Source organism: Nicotiana attenuata, unplaced genomic scaffold, assembly GCF_001879085.1.
Source record: "Nicotiana attenuata strain UT unplaced genomic scaffold, NIATTr2, whole genome shotgun sequence".
NCBI lineage: Eukaryota > Viridiplantae > Streptophyta > Magnoliopsida > Solanales > Solanaceae > Nicotiana > Nicotiana attenuata.
Window position 1 is genome coordinate 197,734 of NW_017670454.1, and position 25,301 is coordinate 223,034.

Here is a 25,301-nt window from a genome sequence, read left to right on the forward strand (position 1 = left end):
GAATTTCAATCCTTTTAAGTTATTAGAGTTCTTAAATAATATTTTATACATATTCAATAAATTATCAAAGAAAATTTAAAATTTGAACCAAAAACTTTTGAGTTTAATCCATAATGAAATTCTAGCTTTGCCGCCAGATATACTGCTACTGGGCCCGTGCTGCACGGGCTATCCATACTAGTATATCATACGTGACTAATAAATCAACTTACCATCCTAAGTCGCATTTACCATGTACGTGTTACAAATCGCGTTTTTCATGCGACACAATTTCTGTACTACGGGTAAAACCCCGAAAGATATATTGGGTTGACTCGAATTCAAACAGGGTACCAACTGCTTGAAATACAGCAAAACCCTTGTTCTACATAAACCCCAGAAGCTTCTGCCGAAGCACAAAGTTTTCTCTCAGTTATGGCTGCTGATGCCGCTGATGCTCTTGCAGGTTTAAATTCTTCCACTTTTTGCCTTTCTTGAGAAATTTCAAATAACGTAAGCATGTTATTAACAAATAAATCTTTGATATTGTTTGAGCAGTTAGAGAAAAGGTTATGAAGTTACTGAATGCTGCTTGTTCGGGGAACATTGCGCTTTTCAAGAGTAAGTTTTCAAGGTTATTTTTGGATTTCAGTTTCTGCTATATGGTAATGATGATTGTGGAAACAGATTTGGCAAAGCAACTGGATGATGGGAAAGGGTTGGCCGGGACGGTGGCGGATGTGAAGGATGCTAACAAAAGAGGGGCATTAATTTTTGCTGCTAGAGAAGGCCAGACTGCGTTCTGCGAGTTCTTGGTGGAAGAGTTGAAGCTTGATGTCAATACAAAAGATGAAGAAGGTAATTTCCACTATTAAATTTATCTTCGTTCATCATTATGTGCGCAGGACCTAATTGAATTGGCTCTATTTTTTTTGTCCTGATTGAAACTTGAGGGGTTTTTTTTTTCACCTCTTTAAGGTTTGATCGTAAGATGCACCCAAGGGTGTGGCCTAATGTATATAAATGTAGAATCTTCTAGGCACAAAATTCAGAATTATGTACCTTGGTTCAGGTACCCTGCATTCATGTTGCTGACTATGTATTTTCTTAGGCACTGTTTGGTTATCATATTTCAGGAGCCCAAATTCTTATTGCGAAAGAAAAATTTAAAATTTAAGCAGCCTCTTATTTGGTTCAACTTTGATTTGAGACAGCACTGTTTGGATGCTTTCTTATATGTTAGAAGAAAAAGTTGTGCATCATTTTTGGATCTACTTGGCATCAAAGCATTTTGGTGGAGTTGCACCATTTGAAATTAAATGTTTTCTTTGTTCCTCCAAATATTTGACAATGTTGTCGTGCCTAAGTTCGGACAATTCAAGTCTTTAAGTTTTGTCTTTCAATCTTTCAATAGAATGATATGATAGACGAAGATGTGGCACATGTAATTAATGTAGATATGAAGATGCCTAATAAAATGAAAGGCAAGTTCTACAGAATTGTTGTGAGACCGATAATATTATATGAGAGTGAATATCGAACTGATGATGCACTCAATTTGTCAACAAGACGTGCCATAAAAATGCCAACGTTAAATCGATGTGCAGTCATACAAGATTAGACAAAATTAGAAATAACTAAATTATGCAAGTAGTACACGTCGATAATAAGATGAGAAGGTCTCTTTGGTAGTGGTTTGGCTGTGTCATATGCAGGCCTCAAAATGCACCATTCTGTAGGTGCGATATTATGATGTTGAAGGTGCTAAAAGGGGACGAGGTAGAACTAAAATTACAAGGGTGGGAAGTTATCTCAAAAGATCTAAAATCTCTGACAATCAACACTGACTTGGATATAATACAAAACAATAGAAGAAAGTTATCCATATAGGTGATACCAATTCGCTGTGATTAACACTTATTTGTACATTTACATTAGGTCTTGGTAGGACAAGCCTAAGATTTAGGGAACCTCAGATTTTGGAAAACCCATAATTTGCTTTGAGAGACAAATTATTCATCAATATAGGAATGGCGGACTCAAATATGCAACTGACGATATAGGTGATACCAATTGGTTGTTATCAGGGCTTAGTTGTACAGTTCCATTAGGTCTTGGCGTAGGACAAGCCTAAAATTTAGGGAGCCTCAAATTTTAGAAAACCCTTAATTTGCTTTGCAAGACTAAATATTCATCAATGTTGGAATGGTGGACTCAAATACATGTCGTGTTACTTATCCCAACTTATTTGACATTGAGGCTCTTATTGATTGACTGATTGATCTGTGCTGAGAGTGATATTGCTGTATTTTGCTTTGAATACGTTGTTTCTTCATAGGTGAGACTCCTGTTCTTCATGCTGCTCGTCAAGGACACACTGCTACTGTCCAGTACCTCATAGAACAAGGTGCTGATCCTGCAACACCTAGCGCTTCGGGGGCAATAGCTTTGCATCACGCTGCAGGAATGGGTAGGTCCTTTTTTTTTTTCCTTCTCAAAAAAAAAAAAAGAAAGAAAGTAATTGAAGGTTCTACCTGTGTCAGGGAAAGAGTCCTTGGTCCATATACATGTAATTACTGTAACCTTGCGGCTCCGATGTATTGAACCTTTTTATTGATGGAGTTCCTTATTTTTTATATAAAATCTTTGACAAAATAGTCAATAAAATTTAAAATTTTTATTGTTTAATATTAATTGATGGAACTTTTGGGGACATAAGCTGTTTTGGATTTTAAGACAAAATTGTATTGAGAAGTGTCATATAATTGAATATGCAAATTTCCTTTTTACAAAGTTTACATTATTATTTGATGACTTGATAATAGCAGAGTGACCCATCTAATTAACCCTTGGTAGGAAGGTTTACTTGACATCTGTACTTAAGGCAGGGTATCTAGTAGATTAGTCGAAGAGGAGCACATGCTGGCGGGCAACTACCGTGATTAAAAAATGAAGAACAGCTAGTAAGAAATAGCTATCAGTCTAAATTTGAAATTTTCCTAGTAAAAAAGTGTTTCGAGACTCAAAATAACATGGCACTCATAAAAGTAGAAAAGGACCTGAGATTGGGAGTAAAGTTGCAACTTCAGCAAAATAGAACAACAACAACAACAACAACAACTACCCAGTAAAATCCCACAAAGTGGGGTATGGGGAGGGTAATGTGTACGCAGACCTTACCCCTACCCCGATAAGGCAGAGAGGCTGTTTCCGATAGACCCTCGGCTCAGAAAGACGAAAATAAAAAACAAGAAAAGACAATTCATTAGTAACTCCAGTAGAAACCATAATAGTAACAGAAGCATAACAGTCAAAAGATAAATGACATGCAATAACACTAACCAGTATCTAAGGCCCGGGGCTAAGATAAACAGAAAGGATAGTGTGGACTCAACATAAACTGCAAGCCATCAAAGATCAACCCTAATCCAACCCCGCCTCACCCCGGGTATGAAGTAAGTAAAGCTCTACTACCCCCTAACCTACAACCCTAATGCTTGACCTCCAGACCTTCTATCAAAGGCCATGTCCTCGGAAATCTGCAGTCGTACCATGTCCTGCCTGATCACCTCTCCCCAATACTTCTTAGGCCGCCCTCTACCTCTTCTCGTACCCACCACGGCCAACCGCTCACACCTCCTCACCGGAGCATCAAGGCTTCTCCTCCGCACGTGCCCGAACCATCTGAGCCTCGCTTCCCGCATCTTGTCATCCACAGGGGCCACGCCCACTTTCTTCCGAATATCTTCATTCCTAATCTTGTCTATCCTAGTGTGCCCGCACATCCACCTCAACATCCTCATCTCTGCTACCTTCATCCTCTAGATATGGGAGTTCTTAACCGGCCAACACTCTGCCCCATACAACATGGCCGGTCTAACCACAGCTCTATAAAACTTACCTTTGAGTATTGGTGGCACTTTCTTGTCACACAAGACTCCAGATGCAAGCCTCCATTTCATCCAGCCCGCCCCTATACGGTGAGTGACGTCCTCGTCGATCTCTCCGCCCCCCTGAATCATCGACCCAAGGTACTTGAAGCTATCTCTCTTAGGGATGACCTGTGATCCAAGCCTCACGTCCCTGCCTAGTTCCCTCGACTCAGTGCTAAACTTGCACTCCAGGTACTCTGTCTAAGACCTGCTCAATTTGAAAGAAGGCTAGAAAAATTTCGGGAAAATGACACTGTATAGTTGCTTTCAAAATAATAGCCGAAAAATGTGTATTTTTTGTATATATTTTGTATATTGATCACGCCCAACTATGCCTTATAAAAAGGACAATGCGGTCGCTGCAAATATAATCCGGTTTACAAGTCCGGAGTCGATATCCCACAGAGAGTTAACCTATCAGTTGCAACCTTCAGACCCACCAAGTCTTCAGAATCAGCTTCCCAAATATTTAAATTCTCAATTGAGTGTTCTTTACTAACTAACTTTCAAGTAACTACAATGCTATAACTAATAAAAAGGGTTGTAAACAATTATGAGAAAAAGCTAAGGCAATGATTTCCCCTATTGATGGAATCCCTTCTGTTTATGCTCATACAAATTTACCCACACACCTCTATCAATCATGAACACTAATCTTACCGCAAATCTCTCCCGAGTAATCACAGTAATCTACTATTGCACTCTCCCGAGATACACTAGCTTGCTTTATTTAGCACAATTCACTTTAGATTGCACCCAAGGCTTCGTTATTCCTAATCCCGCCTTTAAACCCGCAATTATAGATTCCTCTAATAATCTAGGAGTGGTGTTGTTCAACAAAACCCTAAATATGCACTCTTTTCCAAGTTATGCACACTAAATAGGCACAGCTAATTGAGGATCCTGTCAATTAACTACAACGAACACGAAGTTGAACAAATAAAGATTAAACTAGCAATTTGTATTCACATAAACAAGAAGTTCATCACCCAATAGGTTCCATCAAAGCCTTAGACAAGAAATTTAGCTACTCATAGTTATGGGAGAATAAACTAAACTTGAATTCATCATAAAATCAAAAGAAAAGAAGAAAGATGTTTAGAGTACTTTCTCACAATTGTTCTCCTTGCTAAGAAACCTAAAAAATCAATACATGCCTCTCTTGGGCGAAGTCTAGTGTTTAAAATAGGGTTTAGGTCTAAAAATCCCGTGTTTTACACTTTGGTCCCCGAAGTTTCTGTGTCCACCGCGGTTCTACCGCTATCGCGGTAGAACCGCGGTAAAATACCCTCGCGGATCTTCAATTATTCAGAGACTACCTTCCACCGCGGTTTCACCGCGGTCGCGGTGGAACCGCGGTGGACCCTGTACCCGGGCAATTTGGCCTGTTTTGAATGGGTCACTTGGGAAATGCAACAATTAGCCTTTTTTTTTCATCAATAGTTGACTCCAAACTGCTCCTTAGCCTTCCTTACACCTATATCACCTGCAAATCATGAAAAGTACCAATAAGAGCATTTTGTTGTCATTTTTCCACATTAAAGTTCACAAGAAGGTGGTTATTCGGTGCGTGATTATAGTCAAATTCACCTATTATCAACACCCCACACTTAAACCTTTGCTCGTCCTCGAGCAAACTAAACCACACTCCTATACCTAACTGTGCAATGTATTACCCCAATTTATGTCACACCTGATAGCATCAAAGACCGACCATAAGCAGTACACAATCATAACTCAAATGCAGACTCTCATGCCATGACACACTTGCACTCACCCTACTTACTCTAAGTGAAATGAAGATTCACTTTTTCTTCCTGAGTCACATGCCCTCACATAAACACGATTTGAGAGTAGTTCCACACACATGAAATTCAACAACAAGGAACCATATATAGAAAGAATTCGCTCACTCTCAGCAAAGAGCATTCACATGCCACACAGATACACCATAAGCTTGCCCCTAGTGTAATACTCCACTAATCGAGTCATTCAGTCAAAGATCAAGAGGTCTTTATAGGTTGTAATGTAAGCTGAGGGACGGGTAGGATATATTTGGATATAGTGACTAACCTCCCTAAGCACTTTTAATACACACTTCCTTTTATATTGCTTTCATGATCAACCACTTGTTTCTCCACATTTTGTTTTACTTGCGTCACCCCATTTCCCGTTTGGTGCAACTGGCTACTTTTTCCTTTTATACACACTTCCTTTTTTTTTTTTCAGATTTATTATAACTGCCAGTTCACTACTCAGACCTTCATTCTTGATTTTCCCCTTTTCTCTTTTTTTTTTTCTTTTCTTTTCTCCCCACCCCACACTTTGACTTTTGTATATACTTTAGTGCTTCAAGTGCTTCTAGGAGGGAAGAATACAATTAGCGTATTTAAACACCACAATTTAGATCATTATAGGGTTATCAAAGAAAAGGTTTCAGGCTCAAAGGGGTTAACAATGGTAATATGCACAGGTGGATTTTCAAGCATAAAGGGTTAAACAAAGAAATGCCTCAATCATCTCTAAAACTAAACGACTTCTATTTCGCTTTGCAAACACACAGNCTAATCTTACCGCAAATCTCTCCCGAGTAATCACAGTAATCTACTATTGCACTCTCCCGAGATACACTAGCTTGCTTTATTTAGCACAATTCACTTTAGATTGCACCCAAGGCTTCGTTATTCCTAATCCCGCCTTTAAACCCGCAATTATAGATTCCTCTAATAATCTAGGAGTGGTGTTGTTCAACAAAACCCTAAATATGCACTCTTTTCCAAGTTATGCACACTAAATAGGCACAGCTAATTGAGGATCCTGTCAATTAACTACAACGAACACGAAGTTGAACAAATAAAGATTAAACTAGCAATTTGTATTCACATAAACAAGAAGTTCATCACCCAATAGGTTCCATCAAAGCCTTAGACAAGAAATTTAGCTACTCATAGTTATGGGAGAATAAACTAAACTTGAATTCATCATAAAATCAAAAGAAAAGAAGAAAGATGTTTAGAGTACTTTCTCACAATTGTTCTCCTTGCTAAGAAACCTAAAAAATCAATACATGCCTCTCTTGGGCGAAGTCTAGTGTTTAAAATAGGGTTTAGGTCTAAAAATCCCGTGTTTTACACTTTGGTTCCCGAAGTTTCTGTGTCCACCGCGGTTCTACCGCTATCGCGGTAGAACCGCGGTAAAATACCCTCGCGGATCTTCAATTATTCAGAGACTACCTTCCACCGCGGTTTCACCGCGGTCGCGGTGGAACCGCGGTGGACCCTGTACCCGGGCAATTTGGCCTGTTTTGAATGGGTCACTTGGGAAATGCAACAATTAGCCTTTTTTTTTCATCAATAGTTGACTCCAAACTGCTCCTTAGCCTTCCTTACACCTATATCACCTGCAAATCATGAAAAGTACCAATAAGAGCATTTTGTTGTCATTTTTCCACATTAAAGTTCACAAGAAGGTGGTTATTCGGTGCGTGATTATAGTCAAATTCACCTATTATCATATATATACATATTTTTATGTTATATACAAATTTTATACACTTTTGCGGCTGCTGGATGTGAATAGTTTCGGCCGCGGGCTAAAAGTCTTCTTTGCCCGAAAAAATTCCCCATTGTGTATTAACACCAATTGAAGAAGATTTGAATGTAATGAGATAGTACACCTGAAAAAGTTAGTAGCTAGAAAGCAAACGACATGCTAGGGTTAGTGTAGACTTGATTCTATATTGTAACTTGTATTATTGAATAAGTGATTACCAGATAGTTGATTGAATAGGAGTACAGTTCTATTGCAATTAATAAAGGATTGTAAGTTCAAAGTTGTGCCCTGACCCATCTTACTTAAGGAAATACGTGTAGAGGAGCTTTCTTACCTGTACGGTCTCTCGTTATTGGAATTAGTGATTATCAAACAGGTAATTGAACAGAACAAGAGTTCTAATCGAAGTAACAAGGGAGACTGTAATTTACGGCCCCTTTACTAAAGGAATTTTTTTAGAAGGGCTTTCCTTGTTAAATCTGTACCCTTCCCAGGTAGCCTGCATATTGCACGCACAAGTGTAGACCTTCATCATGGTTGCTCCAATTGAAATAGGAACCACAAGGTAATGATCTAAGTTCTATGTCCGCCAAAAAGGCAATCAACACTCTGCTTTTTTGAATCCAATACTTATTTGAGCAGATCAGCTATGGCGTTATGCATTGGCTTCGAAATTTTCAGCTGTCTTATTCAAGAAGAGTCAGTTGAACTCCAAGCTGATGGCAAAGGACAGTGTAGGAGAACTTTTTGAGATTTTATGTGTGTGTATATATATATACGTGTATATTATATATACATATATATCTGTTTATGTTAGGGCTAAGCCCTCTGTTTTTTTTGCTGTCTATTGTGAGGAGAAAATGGAAGAACCGGTCAAAAGGTCCAGCAGACAATCTGAAGGGCTGTTGTAAAAATTAAGGAAATAAAGGGAGGAAGAGACTGGCATCAACTCTGGAAAGGCAATGCATCTAAGAATTGGATACTACATCGATGCCATGTGCTAGAAATATGGGTTCTTGATGGTTTCTCCTCAACAATTTTGGTTAAAAAATTTGACCTCAAATTAGTTTTTCATGTTAAACAACATAAAATCCGAAGGGGAGCCTTGGAGCAACGGTAAAGTTGTCTCCGTGTGACCTATAGGTCTTGGGTTCGAGCCGTGGAATCAGCCGCTAATGCTTGCGTTAGGGTAGGTTACCTACATCACGCCCCTTGGGGTGCGGCCTTTCCCCAGACCCTGCGTAAATGAGGGATGCTTTATGTAGCGGGCTGCCCCGTTTTTTTTTAAATGACATGAAAACCCACTAGAATCTGCAGAATTTTTAATTTGAGCAAGTTTTGAGGAGTAAGAACTAAACACATCAAGTTTTGACCTTTCTCGCTTCATTCTCCTGTTCTTTCCTTTCTTTCTGCCACATGTTACATCTTTTATTCTCAAGTTATGACTTCAAATGACCCTAGATTGCTAGAGCTTCAAAGAACTGGCATTACTAAAAAGGTTATGTGATATTGTAATATATCCAGGGTGAAATTGAAGATGTAGTAAGGACGCTACTGATTTTCATTCAAGTTAGGATGTAGTCAAAACTTCTGTCTCATTTGTTTCTTCTTCTCTACTGGTGCGAGTGTATTTTGAAGAAGATCCATCTAAATTAAACTCTATGAGAAACACAAAATTTGGGTTGTTGGTCATATAATTAGACCTTGTGGTGTTTATTCGTGGTGTTCATAACAAACACATTATTAATCATCTTCATCTCAAAATATCATAATTGGTAGAAAGAATCTCAAGCTGTTGAAGCTTGAAGGAAAGCAAGACCAGTTCTGCAGGCTGGAAAATGTCCATATGCTCCTCTTCATTCTAAAGGATGCATGTTCGTGCAATTATGTTTCTCCTAGATAAAACTTTCTTGTCTCTAAATGAAAATTCTAAATAGCTGGAATCTGAGAAAGTGGATCTAGCTATTTCAGTATCCGTGTTCATTATAGAGGATATTGCTGTTGTATTAATTTGCTCCCTCCATTTTGAATTTGAACTTGTTCATTTTACTGGACATGATGAATAAGAAGGCAGTTGAAGATAGCTGTTTCTGTATGCTAAATGAGGGAAGTCTTTTAGGCTAATACTTGGATTTTGTTATATGAATTATGAAAACTACGAGAAGTGTAAATGTCGGTTTGATTTGAATTTTTGGGGTCATTAATAAATGATGCACAAAAGTTAATGAAGACTTCAGAAAGGAGGCCCACGAGGAGAGAATGCGTGGCTGGAGAACAAGATTAAATGCATAACTGAGGACTCGCTATTACAGAATTCGCAAGGAGGCAGGCTGATAGCCTGGGGATCTCTGCTGTAATTTGCTTAAATTCCATCATCAGCCTATCTGTTCTGCCATGTTTCTTTCACTTTATCTTCACATATTCCTTTTCTCTTCTCTTCTAAGTAGTATGAATCCGAATGGGGTATCAAGAACATAAGTACATGTAAACAAAAAATTTGCAAATTCTCGTGAAAATATATTTGCAGATTTATTTTCCTTTATTGCCACATAGCCTCTGAGTCAGGGATCAAATCATGTTCTTTTTTTTTTTGATAAGTAAAGGGATCAAATCATGTTCAAATGGATAGCAGTAATCGAGATCTTATTGTCAGCTTTTCTGTTCTCTATTGGTAAACAATGAGAGAAATCAGTCAACATGTCATGCCTTGTGCTGTATTATTTTCCATAGTGGTGTCTTGCACAATGTGATGTGTGTAGCTACATGCATTCTTCAATTTATTTATCCTTCTTTACGTAGAGTGACATTTTATTGTGCATATTCTTTGTTTGCAGGACATGCTGAAGTGGTTAAATTCTTACTCTCAAAGGGCGTAGATGTTGATTCACAAAGTGGTGCTGGAACACCACTTATATGGGCTGCAGGTCTTGCCCAGGAAGATGCTGTTAAGGTTTTGCTGGAACATCATGCTAATGTGAGTGCTTCGCTACCTGCTTAAAGCCCCCCTTTCCAAATTAAAATTACCAGCTATTATGTAACAGTTCTCTAGACAAAGTGGAAAGCAGTTGTATGACTTATGTGCTTCCAGGTAGTTGGTTACTCTTCATCAGAGTATTATAACAGGGAGAGATCTTTTTTTCAGATATCACCATCACCCCTATCGAAAAATGTTCACCCCCCCCCCCCACACACACACAAAAAACAGGATAAGAGAGAAAGAAAAGAAGAGTCAGACCACACGTGAGGAGGCGTGTCGATAAATGATGAAAGTGTTCTCTCTCTAACAACTTAAGCTTTTAGATGAGGTGGTTCGACAACCAAACAAATTCTTACCTACCTTTTTTGCACGGATGTGTTCAGAAAACGACCGATTAATAGATGTAGGGCTGTTACTTTCTCCTCTTGTTTTACTTATTTTCTTCCCTTTGCCAAACAATGTAGATTTTCTGCTCCCAACCTCCTCAGGCTTCTATGTTCTCACCCCCTTCCCTCTTTCTTTGTGTTTTTGATAGGTATTGACTTCCACCATCTTCTTTCATGCTTTTCAGTTACACTTAGTTTTATATTGGTGTTTGTGTTACGACAAATTTTTTTTTACTAAAGAAGTTAGCTTAGATATAGTATGTAAATTAACTTTTGATTAGTTGGTTCAACTTAAGATAAACTTTTCTTTCATAAGTTTAACAAGATAATTTTCTCAGTTCCCTTGTGTATTGCATACAACACCTGGTTTGCATTTCTTACTCGTTAGAGGGAGCACATGGTGATAATGTGTGGGAAAACTCAAGTCCTTCTGGGTTCTGCTTCTTTTTTCTTCATCTTGATGCATTCATCTCTACTGCTGAGGATGGGTGTGCGGAGGGGGGTGAAGATACTCTTTTCAAAAGTATAATTTCTATTTGTTCATATGACCTAAAAAGTTACTTTGTGCAGGTTAATGCTCAAACAGAAGAAGATATCTGTCCTTTAGTATCAGCTGTAGCAGCCAATTCATTGCCTTGCGTGGAACTGTTAGTAAAGGTCAATAAAATTATATTTTCTCCATTTCACTATATGTACTTTAAATTGCTGAATCCCCAATTGAGCATCCTCAAGAAGCTGTGTTGCAGAAAACATGTGGTGCTGTTGTTTGATGCATTATCATTCTGCTCTTTGCTATGTGTTGGAACCATGCAAATTTTGTGTTAGATCAAACCATGCAAATTTTGTGTTAGATCAAACCACAAGAAACTGCTTTGATCATACAAGAGTTATGTGAGACTTGGTCCTATTAGACCTTAGAGTTTGAGTTCTTTCCTGAAACTCTCAACATTTATGCTGCTATATAAAAGGGCAGCCCAGTGCACTAAGCTCCTGCTATGCGCGGTCCGGGGAAGGGCCAGACCACAAGGGTCCATAATACGCAGGCTTACCCTGCATTTCTGCAAGAGGCTGTTTCCACGGCTCGAACCCGTGACCTCCTGGTTATATATGCTGCTATATTATCTTTTCAAATATGTTTTTGAATAAATTGAAGGTTAAACATGCTTAAAAGGATAAAACAAGGCCTATAGAGATAACCCTAAAATGAAGAGTAAAAGTTGTGTTTTGACATGAAACACAACTGATTTTACTTGAGAACTCCTAAAACCTATTTTCAAACTTCAAATTCTAGATTTCAAGTTTGGAGTTTAAATGATGTGCCAATTTGATAAACAAACAATTATTTGAAACAATCTCCAAATACTGTTTCTGATATTTGGGGTCCAAACAGCTAAAGATAAAAGGAAATAATACTCCTTATTTTCCTCTTTGTTCTTTATTGGGTCAAAAACTTCAATGATGTAGAATCAGATTATTACCTGCATTGAATGAAGAAGGGTAGAGTCGTAGAGAAATGGGCTCATTATCCATCGAGTTTGTCTAAACCGCTAAAGATAAAAGGAAATAATACTCCTTATTTTCCTCTTTGTTCTTTATTGGGTCAAAAACTTCAATCATGTAGAATCAGATTATTACCTGCATTGAATGAAGAAGGGTAGAGTCGTAAAGAAATGGGCTCATTATCCATCGAGTTTCGAACCTTGCGCCACTGCTCTTTAGGGATTTTTCAGCTGTAAAAAAATTATTACCAGCAAAAAAGCATATTTTAACCGCAATTTCACAGGCTATGCAAGCCATTAGAAAAAAGCAATATTACAATATTAAGTTCAGTAAAAAATTGTTTGGGACGTAAAGTTAGGCTTCAGTTTTCAGGTTTATCAAATAGGCAATTTAAACATTTCTGTTCGGTGGATAGTCATCATTTTCAGCTTTATTATCTTGTTTCTATTTTGCTTTCTTTCCCTTTTGCCTTTCGGGAAAAATTGGTCCCCTGAAAATATGTATGGAACAAGTTTTGATCTCCTCTGCTTCTCGCAGCAGTTTTTAATGGCTCACACCCACGTCGTATTTATTTTAATGATTTTCTTTTAATTTTCCCTTCTTTGTTTCTAAGGTGTAGGAGAGGTTTTGCTTAGGTTTATGAATTTTGTGCATCTTACTTTTCAAGGCATAAGCCAAAGCAGGAACTCAACTACCTTTGCTTTGGATTTTCTATGTTGCGTGGTTAAACGTGCCATCTGTCTACTCGAGGCTTAACTTGTTTTGTGCTACCCTACAGGCAGGAGCTGATGTCAATGTTAGGGCTGGTGAAGCAACCCCTTTGCTCATTGCTGCTCATAATGGTAGTGTAGAAATTATTAAGTGCTTACTACAAGCTGGAGCTGATCCTAATGCCGCTGATGAGGTAACTGAAAAGAAAATTTTACAGAATATAATGTTCTTTGTTGTTTTCACATTTTTTTGGAAGAAATTCTAAGGAATCCTTCTTCTTTCAATTGTTGGAAAGATGATTCCAAACAATTTAAGTTTCTTTTCGTTTGTTCTGTTTATCTGCAAGCACGTGTCAATTATATTCCTTATTATCACTTTCTAGTCTACTGCCCTCTAATTCTTTTTCAGATTTGAAATGAATATCTCGGTCTGGGAATCCAGATCTCTTGTAAAATCTAGGTACCTTATTCGTCTATTCCGAGGGATTACTGAAGTTGAAGAATATGATCTTAAACCTGGACCTACAGCGAGAGCTAATAATTTTAGGGTTATGGGTCACTGGTTTATAGTTATGTTGAGAAAAATAATTCTATTTTGACTTCATTTATATTGTAAATTTTTTAATTCTGGGTTCCTCAAATAAATAGTTTGCAAATAAAATATATAACAAAAGTAGTTGTATTAGAAAAGCAATCCCTTAACTCCATTAAAACAAACATTTCACATTTCAAATATGTAAGATTGAGTTAACAAAAAACTGCATTCTGTAATGTCCGTGAAGCCTTTTTACAGCTTACCTTTTGCTGAAGGCTCAATTATCTCATGCCTTCTGGATTCATCATTCATTATGGTGAAAATCGGCATCTATAAATGAAAAAGCTAGTGCATTAGGTCTACTGTATCTTCAACTTAGTAATATGTGATTCATTCTGATCAAATTTAGGGACCTGTTGTCTGGTTATTTAACATATATTCGTATGGGTTCCGTGGTATTCAGAACTTTCTTCTGGGTGAACACAGAACTTTAATCATGAATTTTGTTAATTTTGAGCAAGTCATTGGAAAAAAAATGAATTAGCAATTTCCACAAGGACTGTTAATTGAATACCGAAATATAACTTTTGCCATCTCTATAGGATGGTAACAAGCCAATACATGTTGCAGCTACAAGGGGCTGTCGGCCGGCTGTTGAAGCTTTGTTCGCAGTCACACCACGGATTCAGAGTGTTCCAGAATGGAGTGTGGATGGACTCATTAAGTTTATGCAATCTGAGCCTATCCTATCTGAAACTAGGATAAACCAGGTACTTAATTTGCTCTTCTGTAAGATAAATCGCAGCTGGTTTTGGTCTTCTTTAGGAGTTGCTTGCAAATATTGACATAGCTCTGTGACTATTTCCTTTCCTTCTCTCATGCAAATTTCAGCTTCTTTTTCTTTGTCTACACTGTGATAATTGCAGGAAAGAACAGAAGTTGGGAGGGAACCAAGCACGAGAGAAACTATTATTCCAAAGAAAGATTTACCCGAGGTTTGTTATTGTGGTAACTGTTATTTATATGTGTGAATTTTTGGTCATCCTGTTATCAAATTGTACGTGACAAGTATCAACTCCCTCCTTCTGTTACATTTATTTAGATTTGCCTTTTTGTATAATGTCAAGAGAATAGAATATTTTCACATGTTTTTCTAGTTTTGTCCTTACCATAATAATTATTAACAGAAGTGAATAAGCTTATCGTGAAGGGTAGTTCTGGAACTAAAGCAAATCATTTGTGAAAATGGAACAAAGCGAGCATATTTTCTCCTTATGTATGTATGTATTATTTTCTGTTCTTGCATTTCTTCTGGTGGAGCACTCTTGAAGACAGATTGTAAATTCTCTCATCGTGAATATGACAATACATCCGTGAAAGATGTAGGCAACAGATCGAATTTGCATGTGCAATTATATGTAGTAAAAAACATAATAATACTGCTTCTGAGGACAAGGGAATTAATGTCTTCAAGAAGTGCCAATGAACAATGTTGTGGGAACAGTTCAAGTTTTGCTTACGATACTTGACACAGTGAAACATTTCCTTGGGCTGCAAAATGCATATTGTTTTTCTTATAGTCAGTGAAATCATACCGGCGATGTGGTACCAGACTCCCATTTCAGCTGACTTCAAATTGGAAAGAGGATCAGTATCTTTTTATACTCTTTGTTTTTACTTGTATGCATCTCTTTCATTTGAAGTATCTCAGCGTTGACACCATCTTTTGTTGGGGAAACAGTTTACAGAATAGTGCTAAATATCTTGCATCGGCATTATTAATTGATCTGCAGGTGACTCCTGAAGCAAAGAAGAAAGCTGCAGATGCGAAGGCGAGGGGAGATGAGGCATTTAAGAGGAAGGATTACACTATGGCCGTGGATGCTTACACACAGGTACTTGTTAGGCTTATTGGATTCCTCTTGAATTCCACCTCTCTCCTCCCTCCTGTAAAACACATGCGAAAGGGAAAAAGAAGCAGAAGATAATGATGAACGGATGTAATTATCCTCTTCATGGTGCAAGTATAAGGATTAGATTTTGACAATGGTCTGCTGATGATAGTTAGTGTGTTTGCATCACTTACGGGGCTCGCTTGTGTTCTGCTGATAATCTGCAGGCAATCGATTTTGATCCAACTGATGGCATTCTGTTTTCGAATAGAAGTCTTTGTTGGATCCGCTTGGGGCAAGCTGAACATGCTTTAAGTGATGCCAAGGCCTGCAGACAACTTAGACCAGATTGGGCAAAAGCTTGTTTTCGGGAAGGGGCAGCTCTACGGCTATTGCAGGCATGCCCTTGTCCTCCTGGAGTCAAATATTGCGAACTTATATAGCCATATTTTCTGATATTCTAATATTTCCTTCTCAGAGATTTGAAGATGCAGCTAATGCCTTCTATGAGGGCGTACAGATCGACCCTGAAAGTATGGAGCTCGCAACTGCTTTCAGGTTGTTGAAACTCGAAGCTCTTTTTTTTAAAGTAACTGTAGATGATATTTCTCTAGCATCATTTTATCGTAGAACCTTAGTCTAATGCAGTAGTTTCTATATCCAAACTTTTCTCATTGTTGTGAGGTACAAATTTAATTGCAGGGAAGCTGTTGAGGCTGGTAGAGAATTTCATGGCAAGAATAAGAAAAATTCTCAGTCATCCAGGAGTTAGTGGTGTTAAAAAGTGCATAATGACAGGACTTCTGCCGGAGCAAGTAGATAATTTTATCGGACATGCCCTTTTTTTGGTAGTTTCAGAATGTATCATGTGATCTTTTGCCCTCTAGTGATTTATTCTGTTGCATCTTCAGAAATTTATACTCACAATATAATTTCTTTTTTCTGAGGTTCCTCCCACAGACCTCAAGTTTTTCCTTTTAGTATTTTCTTTAAAATTTATTTTACTTATGTTTATCTTTTTTAAGTGGAGGATCATGCTTGGGTTATACAAACTATACAAGGAACAATGGTATGTCCCAAGCTCCTTTGATTTTCTCACTCGAAGGTATAGGAAACTTTCCATTAATATTATCTAAATCAAATTCAGACGAGTCAATTTAGTCTAAATTATTTAGACCATTCAATATCTTTTCCGTGGTGGTGAAAAAGCTATACAAAGCAATGTCTTTAAAGGAGACAAGGGACTCGTGCAGTGTTCTGTAAAGGCCTAAAGAAAGTGATGAAAAAGTCCTTTCCTTTATAGAAGTAGGGGGTATAATAAAGGCAAAATAGGGCACAATGTACCTAAACTAAAAGGCCATATAGTGTTTAATTGAACACCATGTGTTAAAAGGTGTTGTCTAGGTCTTGTATTTAAAACAATTGAATAGCGTATATGATATTTTGGTAGGGTGGGTGCAGTTCCTTTTGTCAGTTGTACTAGACCTGTAAATTTTCAAATGTGGGATAAATTCATTAATAGTGTCAAGTATTCAATACACACACATACCGCAGGGGTACGAGCAGGCACGCTTCCTATATTCTCTATCCACCAAGAAAGAAATTAACACTACCTATTCTTTTTTTAAAAACACTATCAGCATATTTAGTTCTTGAGCCGAGGGTCTATCGGAAACAGCTTCTCTACTCCCTCGGGTTAAGGGTAAGGTCTGCCTCAGACCATAAGTATTTTACTGGGCTGCTGTTGTTGTATCAGCATATCTAACCTGTTATAGCAGTTTATTTTGTCTTATTTTTCAGGTCGCCAATCCCACCTTTTATGGATGGATATGAAAAGAAATCAGTCAAAACACGAATACAACCAATCAGCTGCACTATAGTAGTAAAAAACATTTCTCCAGCCAGATATTGGTACTTGCTTTGACTCTACCAAAGTAGTAAGTAAATTGGGATGTCAATTATCTAATTTGAAATTCTTCTTACTAAAACATAATTCTATCTGGTTTAAATGTGTAATCAAATTTGCTAAAACATCTGGTTTAAATATGTACTCAAATTAGACACAAATATGCCCCTCTACTTTTGGTCAGACTGACATGCCATAACATTTAGATTATTCGATAATTATGATATGATGGCAAAAGTATATTCCTTGAGACACCAACGTTATATACCAGATACAAATTCAGGTAAAAACAGGAATATATCATGTATTTAAGTACTTTCCTTGAACAGGGGACATGCATATGCAAGGCCACATCAGCATAAACAGCAAAAGGATTTGATTTCTTTCTCAACTGTATTCAGGTCAGCTTCCCCTGAGTGTGAATAGCTTAAATACAAAGTTACAAACAAATAAGGTTAAAAACACTTGAAAGGCTATCACAAGAAGAAATTTCCCTAGTTTGTTGCATACACCTTGGAATTTTCAGCTATGAGCTATCATGTCTATGATTTTTTTGATAAGGATCTGTCAAGTTTATGATATCTAAAAGGAAAGAGCAACTTATTCTTTCTTTTTCCAGTTCAAGTTGCTAACTGCCGTGACAACCAGATTTTATAAACGCGATCACACAGATACATGCATGAACCATGAGCAAATGAAGTGATATGTTTTGGTCTGGAAAGTGACCCTTAGATATGGATAGCAGCCTGACTAGAGTGGAATAAACATCGACATCACTTAAAACCAGTTGCAAATTCAGAACCCACAGTAGTAAAAGATAGGCCTGCAAATACAAACATGAACAGTATACTGCATTATCCACAATGTACAATCTCCAAGGGGATACCGAAAGCACTACAAAGGTTTCAAGAGCAATCCACTTTACTCCTTCAAAGGTCATGCATGAGCCCTTGTAGCTAAATTCCAGCATTGGAACCATTCTGATAGGTGTTAATAGGTACAGAAGAACACAAATTACAATGCAGGCAAGGAAGGGGAAAGGAGAAGGCCAAGACAAAGAGCGCTAAGGGACAAATTATCAAAAACATAGTAAAGGCAAATCAATCCAGCCATTATACAGCAAAATCACATACCTAACTCTGCAAACACATGCTAACTGGCATTACATTAAGCTACTAGATCATATTAGCAAATAGCTATGCATAAATGATCACTAAGATAGAAGCCTAAGAAATTCAAACAGATGGAAAGATGGATAACAATGGCAACATGAAAACAACAAGGAGCCATGATAACAGCTTGAGAAGAGGGTAAAAGTAAAGATCACGTGTTTCCGCATTCACATTTGCTGATATTATTCATCCAAACAACAACACCAAGAACAAAGATACCATACTTGGAACCACATATTGACATAAATGAACAAAATGTAACCTTTTCTTTAGGATAAGAAACAAAGAATTGTAACAATTGACCTTAACAGAACCTAATAAACACATAGACTTAGCACAAAACTGACCAAATTTTTAATTGAGTACAGGGCATCACTTTGATCGACCTTCATTCGTATCATAATCAAAACAAAAGAACAATCCCAATTCATAGTGTTGAGGTATAAAGAATCACCTTTGCCTATCTATAGGCAGACCCCTCCAAGAAAAATCCAATCTTTTCAAATTGGAAATGTTCCTTGACATGTTACACTTTTGCAACCACTACTTCACCAATGTAATCCAAGAATAATTAACAAAATCTCTTCTTTCAGAAAAATGCATTTATCTATAACTAGGGCTGATTTGTTCCTCCTCAACTGACAACAGAAAGCAAGCCACCTTCAGCAGCCTCATTCTCATCCAAGAACAAATCCTCAGTTCCCCTTAACGACCCGTGCAGGCCCAAAACACAAAACCCAATAACCAAAGCAACCAAAACATTGAGACCCACATGAGTAAACGCCAAGGCAATGACAGTAACCAAACCCAAACCAACCAAAACAAGGCGATCGTCTAAATGGGCCCCCAATATTACAATTGGCTCTTCACTGAAGTAATACAACCAAGCTATAGATACAACTAAGAAGACGATCATTGAGATTGGGTTGTATATAAGGCTGAGGAAGATAATGAGGAGGATTACCATGGTGTAGTTCACGCGGAAGTAGTTGAGGTTGCGCCTCACGCGCGACATGGCTTCGGAGTAGTTGTAGGGAAGGGAGAAAACGGTGTAGTCGAAGAACACGTGCCATGGACGGCGCGTGGCCGTGTTGGATCTGGTTGTTGAGAGGAAGGTGGTGGAGGGGCGGTGTGGTTGTGGTGGTAGTGGACCAGGTGGTGGTGGACGAGGGGGTTTCCTCGCGGAATGAGCTGTGGTGGGTGGTGGGGTGGAAGTTGGAAGTGTGCCATAATTGGAGGGCTTTTCAGAAATAGCCATTTTTAAATTCAGTATATTCTCTATCTCAGATTTTCTTGTTGTGCTTGTGTTATTTTTTTTTCCTTTTATAGCTTAAAGATTTAGAACTTTGGAAAAATGGAGGATGAGGTGCGAGCAGACTGACTGACAGCCTGACAATGAATTGTCGTTTTGCTTTTTTATTCTTTTTTGCGAAAGTAGCCAAATCTGACAACCCATTGCTCCGGCCGACGTGTACCAACTGATATGAATCATTAGTTCCCTCAACAATTCTTAAAAATTAAACATATTGTTTGAATTGCATATTAGTCCGTTTGGACAAAAGAAATTTTTCCCATTTTTTTTTTCGAAGTTAGCGTTTGATCATAAATTTTTTAATTTTTACTTGAAGATGCATTTTGGAATTTTGCAAAATTTTGAAAAATTCCAAAAAGCAGTTTTTCAAAATTTTCACGTAGATCACTCACAAAACATCAAAAACAACCCCAAATTATATTCATATCCAAACACCACTCTAATTTTCAAATACCATTTTCACTTGAAATTTTTTTCGAGTTTATTTTGGAATTTTACAATTCTTATGTCCAAACGCCCTAAGTTTGCATTCTATATTGAAATTCTTAGAAGTCATTTGGTGATATATATAATTTTTTATTATTAAAATTTGGTTAAGCTTGAAAGCATGTATAACTTGTAATTTTGTTGGATTTCTTCCTTCAACGATTTTTAGTGGCCGTTTGGACATAAGAATTGTAAAATTCCAAAAAAAAATGATTTTTTTTCCAAGTAAAAATGATATTTGAAAATTAGAGTTGTGTTTGGACATGAATATAATTTTGAATTATTTTTTGAGTTTTTGTGAGTGATCTGAGTGAAAATTTTGGAAAATAATTTTTTGGAGTTTTTCAAATAATCGAAAAATTAAAAAATTTATCTTCAAGTGAAAATTGAAAATTTTATGACAAAAAGGTGAAAAAATTCTTATGTCCAAACGAGCTCTTAGTTGTCTTGTCTATCTTTTTCTTTTTCTTCTTTGGATTAGATCTCTACAATTCTTTGATATTTTCTTCGAGTTGAAACTGATGAAAAAGAGCAAATCTCATCTACTATAGAGAAATTTACAACATAAGGATATTTCAACAGATCGTGCCTAGTTTTGTTTGTTTAATTCTTGCGTAAAATATATTGACTTGTGAAACTTTTTTTATCTATATAATTCGAATAAATTAAATGGTTTGAATCTGTATTTCGTATGCCAAGATTTTTAAAAACTGACAACAGTGAAAGAAAAAACAGAAATTAGTTGGTATGATTTTCGGTGTATTCGACTGGCGGTTTATATATAAATTCCTTTTCTTTTTGAAAAATAAACAAACTAAATTGAGTCATAAACACTCGCACAAATGGCTGGAAAAGGGAATTTGTTAATGTTGTAGGTCGGACCACCTTAGCTAAATCAATAGTAGCATCAATTTCAGATCATGTGATGCCATGCAAGTTGCAACTTACTCCCTAGCACTGTAACGAAGGAAATAAATAAAATCCAAAGGGACTTCGATCAATGATGAGGAGACACGAAAGTATTTGGAGTCGAGTTGAAAAATGATATTTGGAATTTGAAATTATGTTTGGACATACATTTTACTTGAAAAAATGTTGTAATTTTGTGGGTGGAGAATATTTCTTTGAAATTCAATTTTTTTTTCTATAAAAACTTATAAAAATTTCACAGACAAACACATTTATGAAACAAACGGGTCCTTAGACTTTTTTTCCAGAGAATTAAGTATGTTTAATTTACTCCTTCTTGCCTTAAAAAGGGGAGATGCTAGCTATTTAAGTAACAAGCAACATAATCAACACAAAGCAAGTGATCATGTTAAGTGGTGCTTCATTCATTCACTCCATATAGCACTAACAACAAGAACAAGTTTTTATTTTATTAATTAATAGTGAAGGGCATGTAGAGCTTTCAGATAATTACTATACTATATTAAAAGCTAGCTCAGCCCCTTCTTATTCTAAACGAGTCTGAAAAATAAGATATACTAGTATATATATATGAATTATTGTGGTTTTTTATGATGGTACTTAATATATCTGGAAGCAGATTAATTAGTCATTGCAGTTGACAAATTCATAGTTGACAGTAAGGTGGCCTTGCTGATTGCCCACTCCATTTGTGTCCAATTGGTTAAAGACGTTTTACATCCAAATCAAGCCCTCCATTGCTGCATTGATCTACTATTCTCACTGTTGTTTGAGTTCCTGTTCCTGTGTTCGCCACCTGCGTTTAGCTTTACCATTAATACATATCCAGATATTCAGTATTTTTAGTTACTTTGCTACTTATAATTACAGTATTTTCTCTTTCAAATAATTTACTTATAGTAAACGTTTTAACCAAAAACGTGTCATTACATACGCTCACAATATGAAGAATTTTTACACTAATAGTAAACTTGTAGTAAGTTCCTTATCCTTTTTGCCAAGTTATTAATTCCATTTTCATTAGCCGATTCGATAGTGCAAAATGCTTTTATACTAGAGCCGTCAATATGGGCTTGGCCTGTTGGGCCAGTCCAGCCCGTGATTTAGCAGGGTTGTGCGAGGGTTTTTGGAACACATTTAAAAACGAGGTTTTTAAGCCAGGCCCGAGTAAGCCTGTGGCCCGTGAGGCTTGACTGAGGCTGGATGGGCCGGCCTGTGGGCCTAATAAAAATATTTATTTATAATATATGGAATATAAAACGTATACTGCCACTAGCGATGGAAAGTTAGAATTGGATCTTTACTTAGAGGAACCAAAGCTTGATCTTGAGAAGTTCCAAGAGATAGATGTTGTCATGTAGTGGAAGGACCATTCTAGAAATATTCCGATCTTTCGATGATGGCGCGTGATGTACTTAGTATTCACATTACCACTGTTGCATCAGAATTAGCATTAGCATTGGTGGGCTTATTTTGACAAAGTACAGAAGTTGCATCCATCATGAAAATGTCCAAACACTTGTTACTACTCGAAATTGGCTGCACGGCTTTTTCCAAACTCAAACTGGTAATTTTTTTTATGTGAATTTGAATATTATTAGTTTTTAAAATTTAATTATTCTTAATATTTAAGTAATTAATATTGCATATGAATTGTAGATATAGATGAAAGTGAAGATGTTAAGACAACTTTGTCACAAGCAGATTCAAATGTGTTTGATGCAATGTTGTTGCAGAATATCCCATAAGTATCATGGACGCTCTCTTGAATAGTTTGTTTTCACTTTCAGTGAATGAAATACAGTCTTGTCTTTTACTTTTTAGTGTTTATTGTGATATATTGGAACAGTATAAAAAGTAATTAAGTTTTGCAAAATTTTTTCAATTAAGATATTTTTTAACTTTTTTAAATATTTATCTTTCTTAGGTTATAACTTAAAGAAAAAATATAAAATTATATTTAATAAATAAAGGCCGGTCCGTGGGAGCCTGCAGCCCACAAGGGCTGGGGTGGACTGACCATTATAAGACCCATCAAAATGATGGGCTAGCCCAGCCTAGCCTTTCAATTGCTAAAGCCGACGTGGGCTGAACTGGGCTAACCTGGCCCGGACCATATTGACAGCTACCGACAAGTTAAACTCTAAAATAAACTACAGAGTTAAATTATGTACAGTGACAATATACCATAAGGTAAAGTTGACCTACAAACAATAGGTAACTCTTCATGACAAACCTGATATAGTAACCTTAAAAATAAGGTTAAAAACCTGCCTATATTCTTCTATAGCACGTTAAATTGCATTGATAGAGGTATATATATATATAACTTAAATCCGATAGTAAGATATTAGTAGTAACAAAAATTAAATGTCGTACCCTCAAGCATCTACCACAGGAATCTTGGCCTCGAGGTCCAGCAGGACCGCAGAAAGCAGTCCAGCCATATTTCTGGCGCCATGCGAGAGGCTGGTCGGCATCCCAAGTAGCGCAGAAAGCGCTTGCTGCTCTCAAATCCCAGTTAATGTTCTGTGGGTTATATAAATGATACGTTGATCTCACTGTGGCGCTCTGTGCCGCTGCCATTGCCACCATCATGCAGATGATCAACAATGCCATACACCACTTATAATTATTAACTCTCTCCATTTTCTTTCTTCTCTTAATTTTCAGTATTGGTTTAGGTTTTTTGGTGAAATTATAATGCCATATTTATAGGGAAAGTGTATGAGGGATGAAGCTATAGTGGAGTGTACTAGAGTGGAAAAGTCATGTGGTTGTGAAAGACTGGAAGTTAAAGGTTTTTCTTTTTATTTTTTATTTTTGTTGGGAGGGAAAAGATGTCAAAAGAAAAGGTCGAAGAATGGCTCGAAGGTCTGTTGAGTCGGCAAGAAATCGTAATTAAAGATGAAGTTAATTTGAGCCAGGAACAAACCATCTAATTAACGTAACGGACCTGTGTTGATCGAGAAAACAAGAACTAGCTAGCAACCATAATCCACTACTGAAGCTTCGTCAGACAAATACAGTCAGACATTTTTATAACAGTATCCCTATATAACAATACTTCCCTATAAAAGTTAATCTTTTTCGGAACTAATGTTCATGTTATGTTATAATATATGTTCCCTATAACATCACTTCACTATACCAACCAAAAATATTCGAAACAAACAAGACTGTTATAGAGAAGTTTGACTGTACTAGGTTATATTAGTTATTAAAAAGTATATTCATAGACGTAAATATAAAATATATACGAAAATAGAATTGTAGATATTTTTTTAATTTTCCCGTTTCGGAATATGCTTAATAAATTCGATTTCTCTACAATATAACCTAGTCCTACCATTAGTTTGATTTGTCAAATAATGCATGTTGTCTTGAACTTGGAAAAACTGTTCTTTTAGACCATCTCCAACCCTAACATCAAATTTCACACGAAATTGGTGTAACATTAAATTTACTCCGATCATTACACCATTTTTTACACCAAAAAATAATATTTCTTCTCTCTCTTCTATATTATATTATTATCTTCTATTTAAATTTTATTTTTTATTTCCTTCAACAAATACTATCTTTTTTCTTTTTTCCATATTCATTATATATAAACTCACCGCTTATATAATCATTTATTACAAAATTATTTTAAAGGATAAATCAACTAAAAGTGAAATCATTGATAAAAGATAATTATAATGAATTTTATTTTATGTATGTTAATTTTCTTTTTTAAATTTTAGTTTTCACTTTTCAATTTTAGTTTAGATATCTTACATTTGTATTTTTTATTTTTAAATAATGGTTATATTTCTTTTTATACAATTATAATAATAATAAAATTAACTTATAATTTTATATAAATATAATATATACAAAAATTAATATATCAAAAAAATAGGATATAAAATTAAAATTATAAAGATCTTAATATAAAAATTAATTAAATACACAATATATGATAAATTAAAAGTCCAAAAAATGAAAAGATGAATAAAATAATAATAAATTAAATTTGGTGCAACACTA

At 36.4% G+C, this 25,301-nt stretch overlaps 2 protein-coding genes and 1 pseudogene across 4 annotated transcripts; 1 reads left to right on the forward strand and 2 right to left on the reverse strand.

Annotated features, from left to right (window-relative positions):
* Window positions 1–320: 320 nt before the first annotated feature.
* On the forward strand, window positions 321–16,543 carry LOC109239646 (ankyrin-1). Its single transcript, XM_019406235.1, has 13 exons — window positions 321–445; window positions 538–600; window positions 667–837; window positions 2,318–2,449; window positions 10,298–10,437; window positions 11,397–11,483; window positions 13,105–13,230; window positions 14,174–14,341; window positions 14,498–14,566; window positions 15,365–15,466; window positions 15,691–15,861; window positions 15,942–16,021; window positions 16,166–16,543. Exons 1-13 carry the CDS (start codon window positions 415–417, stop codon window positions 16,233–16,235), a joined length of 1,410 nt encoding a protein of 469 aa, XP_019261780.1. The 5' UTR covers window positions 321–414; the 3' UTR covers window positions 16,236–16,543.
* A 1,181-nt stretch (window positions 16,544–17,724) lies between these two features.
* On the reverse strand, window positions 17,725–19,966 carry LOC109239647 (PRA1 family protein E-like). Of its 2 annotated transcripts, none has more exons than XM_019406236.1 (2): window positions 18,996–19,966; window positions 17,725–18,192 (listed from the first exon to the last, which is right to left on the reverse strand). In XM_019406236.1, exon 1 carries the CDS (start codon window positions 19,797–19,799, stop codon window positions 19,176–19,178), a length of 624 nt encoding a protein of 207 aa, XP_019261781.1. In that variant the 5' UTR covers window positions 19,800–19,966; the 3' UTR covers window positions 17,725–18,192; window positions 18,996–19,175. The 2 variants fall into 2 exon arrangements, with proteins under 2 accessions (XP_019261781.1, XP_019261782.1); XM_019406237.1 differs by lacking the exon at window positions 17,725–18,192 and adding an exon at window positions 18,214–18,349.
* A 1,683-nt stretch (window positions 19,967–21,649) lies between these two features.
* LOC109239650 lies at window positions 21,650–23,952 on the reverse strand (annotated as a pseudogene). The gene is made up of 2 exons (XR_002069942.1): window positions 23,649–23,952; window positions 21,650–22,065 (listed from the first exon to the last, which is right to left on the reverse strand). The product of XR_002069942.1 is annotated as a pathogenesis-related protein PR-4A-like (transcript).
* Window positions 23,953–25,301: the final 1,349 nt, after the last annotated feature.